General features: G+C 43.5%; 2 protein-coding genes across 6 annotated transcripts in view; one reads left to right on the top strand and one right to left on the bottom strand.

Moving 5' to 3' along the window:
• Nucleotides 1-13,935, bottom strand: part of ca14 (carbonic anhydrase XIV) — a 40,450-nt gene that overhangs the window by 21,425 nt on the left and 5,090 nt on the right. The window contains exons 2-3 of one of the 3 annotated variants that reach the window (XM_042423561.1): nt 13,436-13,562; nt 12,686-12,764 (exon numbers count right to left, since the gene is read on the bottom strand). The gene's annotated coding sequence lies outside the window, so the exon portion shown is untranslated. Of the gene's footprint in view, nt 1-3,636; nt 4,092-12,685; nt 12,765-13,435; nt 13,563-13,935 lie in introns of those variants that run through there. The other 2 variants (XM_042423560.1, XM_042423563.1) reach the window with 2 other exon arrangements.
• On the top strand, nt 2,954-8,564 carry LOC121905354. Of its 3 annotated transcripts, none has more exons than XM_042423558.1 (6): nt 2,954-3,209; nt 4,998-5,344; nt 5,512-5,587; nt 5,948-6,026; nt 6,377-6,560; nt 6,709-8,564. In XM_042423558.1, exons 2-6 carry the CDS (start codon nt 5,000-5,002, stop codon nt 7,342-7,344), a joined length of 1,320 nt encoding a protein of 439 aa, XP_042279492.1. In that variant the 5' UTR covers nt 2,954-3,209; nt 4,998-4,999; the 3' UTR covers nt 7,345-8,564. The 3 variants fall into 3 exon arrangements, with proteins under 3 accessions (XP_042279492.1, XP_042279493.1, XP_042279491.1); XM_042423559.1 differs by lacking the exon at nt 2,954-3,209 and adding an exon at nt 4,200-4,222; XM_042423557.1 differs by lacking the exon at nt 2,954-3,209 and adding an exon at nt 4,233-4,384.

Raw genomic sequence — 13,935 nt, 5'->3', positions numbered from 1 at the left:
TCTCTTTAGCCTTTTGCCTTCCCTCAGGTAGATCAGATTTCTGTTGTGGTGTCTAGCTGTCACCACACCTGCTCTTGCGTTTGGCCTTACAGGAACTTCTGCATGCTTTCACTCACTTGAGTGCCTGCATGCTTCTACGATGTGCAAGACTTCATAACATGTTTTCTTGTGCAAGTCATCGATGGAACATTAACAATATGAAATCTGATATGACTGAATAAAATTAGGCTCTCTCTCAGCCTCGCCCTGACATGAACCACCAGTTTCTCAGCTGTACCAGCCTACATGTCATATGAGGACACAGGCTCCATCACTGTATCTGCAAGTCATTTACACATTCATGTAACTTCAAGGGTAAAATAACTGATATTATTCCTGATGTGCATCGTTCCACTTCCACCCTGTACATCCCATCTGAAGAAGGCACTATTTCTCATACTAGAAACCAATTTGAAGCACTGCACTTTGACCCACTTTATTGACAAAGGCACCATCCATAGGCTTTGGCTTAACATGGTCACTCCCATTGAATTCTCAAGCATGTCAATACAAGTGACTATAATGAGAAAGGGGGGAGGAGAGAGAAAAAAAACACCACACAGAAAACAGGTGGGGGATGGGATGAAGGGGGAAGGGAGATGGAAAGATGGAGATGATGGGGGTGGTCTTTAGCACCCATGAACTCAGAGGAGGTTCATTGGGTTCATGTGCTGCAAAGGAATGCTGTGGGGGGTTGGAAAGCTTTTTCTATCGACCTGGTCCCTGTGACACATAGCCTTCACATACACAAACCCTTCTCTCGGTTTACTATTACCAAAGGTTAACCATTATTGTGTTTTGACAATAAGAGAGGGTAGTTTGCTCACCTGATGGCGTTGAGGTTGCTAAGTGACTTTACATGGTTACGATGCTCAGAGACAGGTATTGTCAATCAAACAAGGGCAGCCTGTTCTGTGTTTGTGTTTGTGTGTGTGTGTGTGTGTGTGTGTGTGTGTGTGTGTGTGTGTGTGTGTGTGTGTGTTGAGGAGAAGGGTCGGTGGGTTCATGTGTATGTTGTATGTATAGAGGGGGAAGGGCTTCCCCTTCATCCCTGAACCTCGCATGCAAGGCGCTTAGAGGCATGGACCACTCCTCACGCTTAAACCTGGTATTTCACATCTAAAAATACCAGTAAACCCAGCATAATGACTGACTTGTAATTAAAGTCTTATGAGGAGAGTAAATACCAATACATATGATGAGTATGGGACAGATGAGGTGTGTGTGCGTGTGTTCCATACATGTTGGTATACTGCACTACATGTTGCAAGAGAAGGTCATTGAGTTCATGCTATAGTAACCTATAGAAGAGGGGGAAGCTGTTACATGGTCATAAATCATGGAGCAGAAAAAAAGACTTGGGGCATTATCTTCCAATCCACGTCACTTAGCCTACATTTTGATGTATTGGTGATCTTAATTTAACGATACAGTAACATGACACAAATGAGATAAATATCTCACTTTTTAAATTAAATAAAATATCTATTTTTAAAAATTTTTGTCACTCATTAACTTGTATATTTAACCTTGTTTCCAGTTGAGCAACCTGAACCACGATAACAAGCCTAGGTGGTTTCTGACACAAATGTTTGGGTTGTAAAGCCTGTTTTTCTGTTAACTTACAAGATAACTGAGGAAAATGACATCAAATTCAAACATTTTTAGTAACACTATAAGAGAAACAAAACTATACCCATATAACTAAGAAATGTTTTGAAGGACAGCCATATTAGACAAGATATCACCGACAGAAAGAAAGAATTGTGTTGGAATAAAAGGGTTGGACTATCTCTGGAAATGTTAGCATGATAGTCAAATTTCATAGGTTATGCATGATGGTTGTATTGTATCGTCAAGCAAAAGGCAAATGTCTTTTAATGACTGACTTTATCCTTGAAGAGCCTTAATAGAGAGGCTGGAAGAGGACGGGAGCCACGGAGGAGTATTTGGTGGTCAAAGTTGAATTGTGTCATTGAATCAAATAAGGGGTTATTGATGTTGCCTGGAGACTGACTATGTACTCTGTTCAAATTCACATAAGAGTGCTCCCTTCCATTATAATGTACCATGGTGATAATGACACGGTCTGTGTGGTAAGGTGTGGTTGAACTATGCTGGTCAGTCATCAACTTAATGTTGGGTCTTTGCATGCTGGCCAATCGACATTATGAGCATCTTTGAATTATTATTTATTTCTCTGGACTCTGGTTACTGTCAAGTCTGTGATATCAATAGGTGTGAACAGAACAGATGAGGAGTGATTTGTGCCTGGACTGATCTCACAAACGCACAATCAAGACTAATTTATTTCCCTCAAAATAAAATGCTTCTCTCCTCTGATTAGATATAAATAATTTTTCTGTTGACAGGTCGGAGTTAACAAGATGATCACCTACAAAAAAATCATGTATGCTTGTGATTGTGTTCGTTAGTTCTGCGCGCATATATTTCATTGCCTCCAATCAGTATGACCGGGGAACGGGGTTGCATAAGGTTTCTTATTTGCGGGGCGTTCACGCGGTGCGCGTGAGATTTTATGTTTTGGGTGTGCGTGTGCTTGTGTGTGGGTGGGTGGGTTGGGCGGTGTGTATGTATGAGGGGGGGAGGGGGGGGGTGCAACGTTAAATACATAAATATATATTGTGTGCATCAGATACTCAGAACATATTGCATATATGTGCATCTCTAGGGGGTCGACGCCGTAATGCGTGCCTGTGTTTACACCCGCTCGCAGTAGTAGAGCAGTCCTGCCCGACACCATACACACGGGCGACACATGAGTGGGCAGGACCTTGAGTGCCCGGGCCGCCGTCCAATCAACGTCTAGTAAAGCAATCACTGGCTGGAAGGGTCAGCCAATGGCGTGAGCCGCCGCCGGGCCGGCAGCCAATAGAATGCGCGTAAAACGTGGGCACGTGGATCCGCGCACATGTTGACGCTCGTAAACTGCCGAGAGAAAGAGCCAGCAAAGACACAAACCGATGAACGGCCGGGCGGTGTGTGTGTGTGCGTGTGTGTGAGAGGACGAGAGAGAGAGCTGAGGCTGGGTGCCCCGATGCTGCTCCAGCTACGGAGTGTGTACTGACGGATCTGTCGTATCAAAGTAGGAGATAGAGACGTTAACGGCAGTTTGTGGCAGCTTCTGTTTTTATCACACAGCACTGACGGTGAGTATTTCCTCTAACGGTTTCTTTTTTTGTTTGTTTGGTGGGCTAAACGTTTCCCGAAGTTGGCAGGCTAGCCTGAAGGAATTTCCTGTCCCGCTACATCCTGTATGTGCCCCCGGCACAATTTATTATAACCAAAAGCTGATTTATTTCTAATATGGCTTAGTCCCAGCTGATTTTATGTAGCTGATCCTTCCCAAGTAATGGTGTGCTTTCATATCGCCAGACTAACTCGCTGCTAAATCATGTTTCCGCTTATATTTGCTCATGTTGTCATGCCACTCAGATAAATTTATGTTATTTTAAGTGCTTTGTTGTGAATGTACAATAAATTTTGTATGTATTATCGCTGTGTAATGTGTTGCTGTGGGCGTCGTGGTAGCGCAGAACGGCAGCCAACACCTGAGACGCAGCCGCATGGTCCTACCTGTGCAGACTATGCCAACATATGCACCTCTTCATCCCCATCCCCATCCCCATCCCATCCACTAAGGGGCTATGAACCAAATCAAAGAGGGCGTGGAAAAAAAATAGGAATAAGGACCAAATGGGATTATAGTGTTTTTCCACTATTTTAGTGGACTGAGGTGCCTGTAAAATTGGTATTATTTAGGTTTTAAGAGGAAATAACCAGACTGAAAGGAAGCCAGATACGAATGGCGAGAGATTTTGCTTGTTGTAAAAGCTGAACCGGTTTGTTGAAATCTTTATTCATTCCTGAAACTGAGGGTTTAATTCTTGCTTTTTGGCGTCTGTGTGGGCACACTGCAAAAATCTGTACCACTCTCCTTTTGTCTGTGTTGACTTTATTTGTGATATTGGTTAAAAAAAAAATTTTTTAAAAAGCTGTGTTTTTACAAGTTGTGTGTATTCCTGTGACCCTTCTTATTTCCCCCTCTGTGATAGTGGGATCAGAGAGCAGCAGCAACTCAGAGATTACACAGAGAGAAAGAGAAAGAAAGGGAAAGAGAGATGAGAGAAAGGCACATGGCCGGAGATACAAAATGTAAAATGTGAGTAAGAGAGGAAGAGGAGGAGGAGGAGGAGGGTTGGTCTGTGGTAGAGGAAAGGAAGAGGAGCACCAGGCTTGTGTGCAGAACGAACAGGATGAGCTGAAGGGAGAGCAGAGAGAGATGAGAGGCATACAGAAATGCAGCCGGAGAGGAAAGAGAGAGGTTCGTGTGTGTGTGTGTGTGTGTGTGTGTGTGTGTGTGTGTGTGTGTGTGTGTGTGTGTGTGTGTGTGTGTGTGTGTGTGTGTGTGTGTGTGTGTCAAAGGGGGGGTGGTGTAGGGGGGCAAGCCAGAGACAGAGAGGAGGGGCTACAGAGAGCACCGGAGGCAGTGAAAGAGAGAGAGCGAGGGAGAGAGACTGCCTATTCTGATTCCACTACTCTACAAGCTCCCATCCCCCTCACATTTTACTCCTCTCCAGTCTCCAATCTCCTCAATGGGAGCCAGACATGCACTACCATTGTGTGCCTACTGCCTACCCCCAGTCCCACTCTGCACCATGTTAAACTAGGGCACTGGTATACCCACCATTTTGAGTAATTTGGGTTATTATTTTTGGGAGAGAGATAGGAAAAATTGCCAAATGGAAAAGCAGTTTTTTGCGATGAATCTGTCTCCGTTTGGCCCTGCCTCTCACTCGAGTAACAACTTAGATCACACTGCTTTTGAGTTGTCAGCCGAGCCTTTATTTTTTATGTCTAAAAATTGATCTAAGCGTTGGATAATTTAATATATTTCTGTTCTAATGCTGAATTTCTGCAACCCCCCCCTCCCACAGCGATGCAGTCCCAGGGTAGCACTTCCTCCCAGCCCTCCTTCGACTCCCTGAGCTCCAGCGACAGCCTCCTGTTCAGCGACTCGGAGCAGGCGGAGGATGACACAGACGTCTTCTTGACAGACAGCTCCTCCTCCGTCAGCATCGGAGGAACGGGCGGGGTCGCGTCCAATGGGGACGGAGGATCGGAGAGCCCAGGGTCCCAGTGGGCATGCGACGGCTTCACCGACAAAGAGGAAGAGGAGTACAGTTCGAGGAGCGGCGGCAAGGCAGCTCACATCAGGTTGGACGAGACGGATCCCACCGGCCAGATCCCGAAGTCCCAGGGAGACCTGCTGTTTGCTCAAAAGGTAAGGGAAGTTTCGGATGGAGAGCGCAGAAAAAGAGTGATGAGAAAAGAGGTGACGGAGCGATTCTTAAGAAAAGTGGGTAGACGAAAACTCAGCAACTGATTCAGACAGGAAGGCCTAACTCAAACCCAATAGTAATCTATCTTCTCTCCCTCTTCCTCTTTCAGTGTGCTGAGCTACAGGGTTTTGTCCGGCCCCTGCTAGAGCTGCTGAATGGACTGAAGAGGGGCCGATTCGACCGTGGTAAGCATCCTTACATCACTGCCTACAGACGAGCATGTGTGCAGACTGGTAGCTAAAGTTGTAGATGCTGAACACTGGTTTATATGATCTGAGTGGCCTCAATCCTTTGGAAACAGAGAGTTTCCTTTGTGCCGCAGTCTGTATTGATGCAGCTCATTGATGTAGTCCAAAGTGCAGCATGTGTGAAGCGACAGTCTTGCAGCTGACTCATCAGCTCACCAGAGTTCATGGATACGTGTGAAAGTGAAAGTGGTGGGTGCACATGTGTGTCTGAGAGAGAGACTGTGTATGTCGACATGTGCATGCATCTACCGTGACTGGTGCAAATGCTGACTGGAGGATTATGTTCTTGATTGACAGGTTTGAGTAGTTTCCAGCAGAGCGTTGCCATGGACCGAATCCAGAGGATCGTGGGCATTTTACAGAGACCCAACAGCGGGTAAGATGTCATCTACGCTGCCCTTCTGTTATTCTCATCTTAACCCCTGCATTATTAGACACCACCTCCCTCTTTTTAAATTGTAGTTATAAGAAGACAGGACCAGGGAGATAGTTTTCCATTTCAAGCCTCATCTCCTGTTTCATGTTTTATTGAACAGGCCTTGGGCTAGGTAGAGTTACAGCATTCAGCGGTGCAGAGAAGCACCGAGCTTCAGGGGAAATTTTTTATCTACATCTACATGTAGGACCATAAACATCCAGATGTTTTCCTATGCTGTAGCATAATAGCATAGCCATATGCTCCTAACTTTAATGTGTCTCCCTATTTGCCCTTTTTATATTTTGTAGGGAGAAGTACTTGAACACTCTCCTCCAGGTGGAGATGATGCTGAAGCTTTGGTTTCCTCATATCCTGACTCAACCCGTCTCTGCAGCCTCCAGCGTCGCCACGTCCCCTGCACGCTCCCTCCAAGACAATACCAGCTCCACCCCGCCGCACAAGCACAGGGATCAGTTACATATTCCCGTCAAGGTGAGAATATACAAATTCCCGTGTGTGCAAGAGCTTACATGTGCGCACACAAACACCCCCCTCCCCCCTCCCCCCTCCCCAACATCACCGGCACAGCAAATTGAGTTCTTTTATTCACTGGCAAATTACTCTCCTGCTCGTTTTCCAGAAACGCAGACTCAGCTGGACAGGTACGGACTCCCCTACACCTTCCCCTGTGCTTCTCAAGTGTCCTCGCATCAGTGCAGAAGAGAGGAGGGGTAAGCAAGATGATGATGAAAGGGACCACCCTCCTCCTCCGCCTCCTCCTCCTCCTCCATCACTGACATCTGATGCAAACCAAAATTCACCAGATGTGGCCGGTGACAGTCAGCGAAACGAGGACGCAAAGGGAAAGGACAGTGACGGCGAGGAACCGGGCAAGCTATCAAAGCCGTATAAAGCAGGTCAAAGCTCTGAGCCCAGCCTGACGTGGGTGCACGTCGCCCCCATCCTGTCCCCACGGAAGGCGTGCGCCTCACACGAGGGCACAACAGCGGCAGGTACCAGCGAAAACCAGCTTGTCACCGCCGTCCTCCCACCCAGCAGGAGGGGCAGTCCGGCTACGCAAGACAGCTCCATCTCTTCTACCACACCTTACAAGCAACCCAGAAATCTAAAGAAGCCAATCCAGTGCCAAAGCCAGCCTGTTGCTGGACAACAGTGTGAGAGTGAGACCATCGTGACCTGCCAGGGTCAAAGCCAATCTCCTCATGTCACACTTAAGCCTTTGCCCAGGGTGTGCCCCACCCCCTTAGAGACCTGATGCATCCAAGAAGCAAAGAGCCGGCAGCCTCGCTTTGTTACACCACCAGGCTGAAAGCTGCAGTGAGAGCAAGAAGGGAAGAGGCTGATGATTATAAATGCATTAAAGAGAAGAAGGGAGGAAGGAATTATAGGTGCTTAGAGGCTGAAGACGAATGATAGATCGCACGCAACCACTCATCAAGAACACAGTTACAACAGTTATTTCAAACAGGATATAATGTGTTTGTATGAATTAAATATGTGTTGATAATCACAATTCTGTTATAATCTAAACGTGTATAAAAGTGGTAGTGGTTGAGGGAGTATATGAAAGAACACCTGAAACTTGAAGGCTATTTACAGGTTAATGACCAATAGGAGAGATTTTCAAGAATGATAGGAGAAAATAATAATTTCTCCTCAGCATGAAAGCAATCAGAGATGTTTCAGCAGACATCTAACTTGAAGGTTGAATAGACGAATTCATGTCAATATTCAGAATGAAAGCTGTGATGAGGCAACTCTAGTTAGGGTTCAATCCAGAGTGCAGGGTGAGCTGAATTTGATTCTAGTCTTACAGCAGGAGACATGTTTGAGCTTACGTTCACTTGTAGATAGAATTGAAGCATCTGGCTTGAAGAGGAGAAGTGACAAAAAGTCATTGAAAATCTTGTAGCTAGTGATGTGTACAGAACGCAGCATTATACTGTACGTGTGGTGTGTTAGAGTCATTGGAGACTGTGGAAAAAGAAATGACGTCATCAACTCGCGAATGTAATCCAAGAACTGTTGGGGCACTTGGCTGGCAGATCTGTGGCAAAGCATTGAGAGGAGTGACATCACGGCGATCAGAGGTCACATAAGTTTTCTAGTCGCGCTGTTGGACACAGATGTTTCTGCCTGGTCCACACACGACAAACTGAAAAGGAATCATGAAAAATCCAAGAAAGACTTTTTTTAAAGACCAGCCTGAGGAAAAACAAGGACCACTCAAAGACACATGACTCGAGTCCCACAGTTAATTTATTCATGTGTTGATCTGACACTGCATTTATTTATTGTTTGTATTTATTTATTGGGCAGCTGAGTATCGCCTGCTGTGCGCTTGCATAGTTTGGCCTACATTTTCTTTTTTGAGGCGATTGGGAAGATGCTATTGACATTTTGTTAGTGGTTTTTAATTGCTGTCATGAGGAGAGAAAAAAAAAAAACTGAAGGAAGTGAAATCTTATGATTGGACTAGTGGACTACTGTGCCTTTTTACCAAATAGGATGTGTTCAGAAAAGCATTTTGGTGCTTTCAGTGCATTCATACTGCGTTTTGATTGTTTTGCTCGCATCTCACAAAACCAGTACACTTTCAACCATGAAAGCCTACATGTAGTCATTTTCATTTTACTTCTGAAGTTACACACAGCAACAACAACAACAACAACAACAGTATCACCAACTATCTACTGCTTAACAACCAGCATCCAACTCTACTATTCTGACACCTACAGTTAATCACATCTCTAACTTTTACACACACCAACAAGCAGCGGCTACTCTTTCTGCTGAAGTATGAAAAGTGTAGCCCTCTCTGGAGGCTTTTCTCTTGGTTCTGATCAATAGAGGGACAGAATGAACTGCACTTATCGCTGGTGCTCTTGAAAAAACTTGAAAAAAATCAGAACATATAAATGTAAGGGAGGAAATCTTTATTTGCACCACCCTCTACTGCTGCTATTGTTATTCTGATTCTAATTTAGATGTTTTAATAGGAGGCTCTCTCTCTCTCTTTATTTGAAATCTGCTCACAATATTCTTATAAATGTAGGAGGGGTGTTAGCAATGTGATTGGATTTACCTATATTGCAAAAGTATTGTAAATATTTAGACTAAAATATTTTTAAATTGGTATGAGTAGATCATACATTATTTACATTAACAGAGAGGGGAGACACAGTATCTTCTGTTGAGTATATGTGTACCAGACTCCTCCAAAAAAAAAAAAAAGGAAAAAAAGCACCACATGTGAACACAGAGCCGCTGGCAGCCTCCAGGTTACTGCCCATGTTTTCTGGAGCAGGGAGTGTACAAACCCTCGGTCACAGACGCTAGAGTCATGTCGTCCTGCTCCATCCCGTCTTCAAATGTGGCGGTACGATGTGCCAGACGCTGACTCTTCATCAGAGGCTGGGGGTGTCTTCCACATCACTCCTGTTTTTATACGGTTGTGGTATGACAGAGAAACCAATTGCACTTATTTTTCATTGTTTATGTCCTTTTTTTTTTTTTCCATGTATGTTTTCTACTGCAGCGACCACTGCTGATTGGTCAGAGAGAATAATGTCTTGTTTATTTTAGCTGCCTTCTTTTTCTTCTTCTTCTTACATCGTAAAAGCTGACTGTAGTTCCCCCATGGACGTATCATAAGAGCTCTTATAATACAGCCATGAGTCCCCCCCCCTACCCCCGCCCCCGCACCCGCACCCTTGCGTCCCCTCCCCCACTCCACTGCATTCGTCTGCCCTTGCCCTCTCTCTCCTTCATCTCCCTCAATCCCGTTAGTATGTTTTCTTTCTAAACTAAACTCTAAAGTCTTTCTCTCACATCCATCTTTACATGATATTACTCTTCTGGCTACTTTTTCAGTAATGATACAAAAAGGAAAAAAAAAATCTTTTAATAAATGACACATTTTTGAAAGCTGAACTGTTGGCGTGTGTTTGTCCTCATGTTTTGATTTTTTTGATTTTTTATTATTTGCATATTTTTGTTTTAGGTTTTCTTTTTAGTCGTAATGTGATGCGACCGATGTGTTTTTGGACAGAAGCTCTCACTAAACAGATGTGTGACTCGATGGGGTGCAGATTTAGAGACTGTACATTTGAAGTGTGCGTGTGTGGGTGGTTGTCGGGGGGGGCGGGTGATGAAGGGAAGGAGGGGTGGCAGGCTGCGAGACTACAGCCACGATAATCTGACTGGCAGTAGTGGGGGGGCTGGCTGATCCTCCAACCAGCTGCTACTACAGAGTGCAAACACTTGTGTAGTCAGGGGCGGATTTACTTATTTTGGGGGCCCTAGGCAAACTCTGTCTTGCTGTATTTTCACTCTTTCTCTAACTGGGAGTGTTAGTATTTGCAGTGGTAGAAGAAGTAGTCAAAACCTATTTCTTAAAGTAAAACTATTAATACCGCACAGTAAAAATACTGTTAAAGTCCAATGTACTACAATATAATGCTAGATTAATCAATAATAGAACATCATATTTTATTTTTTATATTTTGTGAGTAAAATCTGAATCTACAACGAAACCAGTGACATTTATCTGTCAGATGAATGTAGTGGTTCAATGTTTTCCCCTAAATTAGAAGTAGTATACAGTTGCATATTTTTTAAGTGCATTGGGAGCCATTTGTTAGTTATTTTGGTGTACAATGAGTAAGAATAATGACGTAATTCAATATTTTCATATCTAAACATAATAAATCTATAGCTGTTTAGGGCCCTTTTAGTTGGGGGCTCCAGGCAGTTGCCTATCTTGCCTAATGGTAAAGTGCCCCTGTGTGACAGTCAAACAAGGGCTGGCAAGGTAATTTCAGTCCCTCTGAAAAAAAAAAAATCAGGGTGAAAATCAAAAGTTAATCTCGTACTGATCACTCACAACACCTTCTGTAAGAAAACTATTTTTAAAAAAAGGACTGTTGCCAGTGACGTATTTTGTGTAGAAAATATAAAAAGTGACTTTATATCTTTGCAACATGATAAAAGAAAAACTAAAAATTGCTGATAACTTAAAACTCAAAAACACACTCTAGTTAATAATATTATGTAACTAATGTTATTTTTTACATCAAAATATGAATCATTTGTGAAACTCAGGTTGTGTAGTATTAGTAATAAAATATTTTCATATAGAGCTACAATTAAAAAGTAAAGAAAATCAGCAACTATTCTGATAATCAAAAATCTATTTTTTAAGCAATAACATTTTCTGGTTCCAGCTTCTCCAATGTGAGGATTTGCTTTTCTTTGTTTTATATCATATAATATCAATCTGAATATTTTGGATTTGGGAATGTTGCTCAGACAAAAGAGAATATTTGTAGACATTATCTTGAGTTTAGGTAAATTCACTAATTCTGACATTTTATAAACGAAATGATTAATCAATTAATCGAGAAAATAATTGTCAAACTAATCATTAAAATAATTTTTAGTTGCAGATTTAATCTCATATATTTACTTATAATTTAGCTCTTGTTCTTGACACAACAAGGCTGAAACCATTTTCTCTCCACTCCAGCATCACATCCATGGATAGATACTGCCTGCACATGGGCACGAGAGTGGCAAATTTTAAGAGGGTGTGGTTTGATTTCTCCCTGCTCAGACAGGATGAAATCAGCCATGGCGCACGTACACACACGAACACACACGCACACACACAAACACAAACTTACCCAGACTCATAAACAGAGATACACACACACACACACGTGTGCCACTCCCCCACCGCACGCTCTGACACACTGACTGGCTGATTTTGTGATGGGCCTGTCTCTGACACACTGACTGTGCTACATTACAACAACAGAGACCGCCCTCCCTCCCTCCTCCCCTTTGCCTCCCTGCCTCCCTCTTGGCCCCCCCTTGTATCCATGCAGTTTTTAGCAGAGAAGCCCTTGCCCTCCAACTCCCTCCCTCCTGCCACTACTCCCCCCTTTCTCCTCTGGAAGAAGGAAACTAGGGGCAAGAGGAAAAGGACGGGAAGAGGATGTATGGAGGGCACAGGGAGGAGACCTGACCTCACTTCAGACAATTTACAATTTGGTTTTAAAAAAGTTTAACCCCCACACTACAATACAGCCAATTTAGCATGCTGTATTTTGTAATAGTTTATATTATAACAAATACTCAGCAGATGGTTGAGGGAAAAACATCATTTATGTGTTCAGTTGTTTTCACTTCTCTGAGAATCCAAAAGCATGTGTTGGATTAATTGAGCATGTGTGTCCGTGCATCAATAGGATTGTACATAATGAACTTACTGCTCCTCTTATCCCTTGTTGTGTAGGTTTAAATTGTGGTCCCGCATCCCTTTATTGGTTTGAACAAGTTAATGATTTAAGGGTGTCTGTCCGCTTCTTCTGCATGTGAGACAGCGTAATGCGGAAGAATGGCACAATGAGGTGCTTATTCACTTATTCTAAAATCCCCTCCCCCATAATTCATCCGCTGCACTCCAGTAAAACTCACGTGAGGTGAAGCCACTCTTGTGACTTTACAACTGCACACACGGCCTCACATGCACACACAAACATAAAGAGATGGTAGGAGCACACTCACACACGCATACACATGCTCTTACTCACCCAAAGTCCTCAGGGGGTTTTAGTGCCGACTAGTCCCAAAACAGCCTTGATGCTCATTAAAATTGCACAGGGGCCAGCCCTGCAATGGAAATCAGAGCTACTTCGCAGTCATTTCTGCCTTGCTGGAGCTTACAGAGATGACGGGCCTTGGTGTGTGTGTGTGTGTGTGTGTGAGGTTGAAGAAGCTGCTATGCCAACCATCTGTGGTCCCCATCACCATGATGTCACCAATAGGGGACACAGTAAAGGCATAGATAGCAGGACTACATTTTCAAGGACGCACGTGTATCTCATGACATTGTGTGTGATATTTGGGGCACAGCCCAGCTACAGGCAAATAACATCCTCATCAGTTTCTTTGGCCTGGATGTGTTCTTGGGAGCCTTGCTCACGATGACGCAATCCTACACACCTTCTGAATTATTCAAGGTACATGTTAGGTTGGACTAATCAATCGCGAGTGCGCTAAGGGTTAGGGTTAGGGTTAGGGGTTAGGGGTTAGGGGTTAGGGGTTAGGGTTATGGACACACGAGGAAACACAAGACGTACAAATCTCACAAGAGTTTAACAAATCATCCCTCCGGCTAATCCAATCTAGCTCCAACCTTTATTGAAGTACAATGAGTGAAAGGGAAACACCGTGTAGATTATACTGAGGACAGAATAAAGAAAGGTGTGTAAAGAAGGCAGAGTTTGCAAACAAATAGAGGTTATGAATGAGAGAAAAAAAAGTGAGCGATAAAAGCTTACACTCTCAGTAGACGACTTGGGATTTAGTACACACACGTGCACCCGCGCTGAGGTCCGAGCAGCCCATGTGTGAAGTAAAGACAGCAGAGTCCCCTGAGATAGTGTCTTCCAAGATGATTTACGGCCCCTGTCAGATACAATGAAATAAAACTGGGTCAGCATGATGAAATATACCATAACCACACACTTGATGAATCAAAAAGCTGTGTGAAGGAACGTAAGGAAATATCTTTACTGAAGTAATAAATTATACACTTATGTAATATTTATAGCAAAGCAGTAATGCACATTAATAACAGCTGACATCATGTTATGTTTTATTATGTTAAGAAAATTGTGGGAAATGAAAGAAATACTTGTGAAAGTCTCAACAATGTGTGCATTGCCGATATTGGACGAGGATTAGCTGCAGACTAAATACTTGGCATTCCAGTAATATAATAGAATAATTCATACAGCTCTCTCTACACGACCCCATGATGCTGTATTACGCTTGTTTT

The sequence above is a fragment of the Thunnus maccoyii genome, chromosome 10, assembly GCF_910596095.1.
Source record: "Thunnus maccoyii chromosome 10, fThuMac1.1, whole genome shotgun sequence".
Classification (NCBI taxonomy): Eukaryota; Metazoa; Chordata; class Actinopteri; order Scombriformes; family Scombridae; genus Thunnus; species Thunnus maccoyii.
This window is presented reverse-complemented; position numbering and strand designations above follow the sequence as displayed.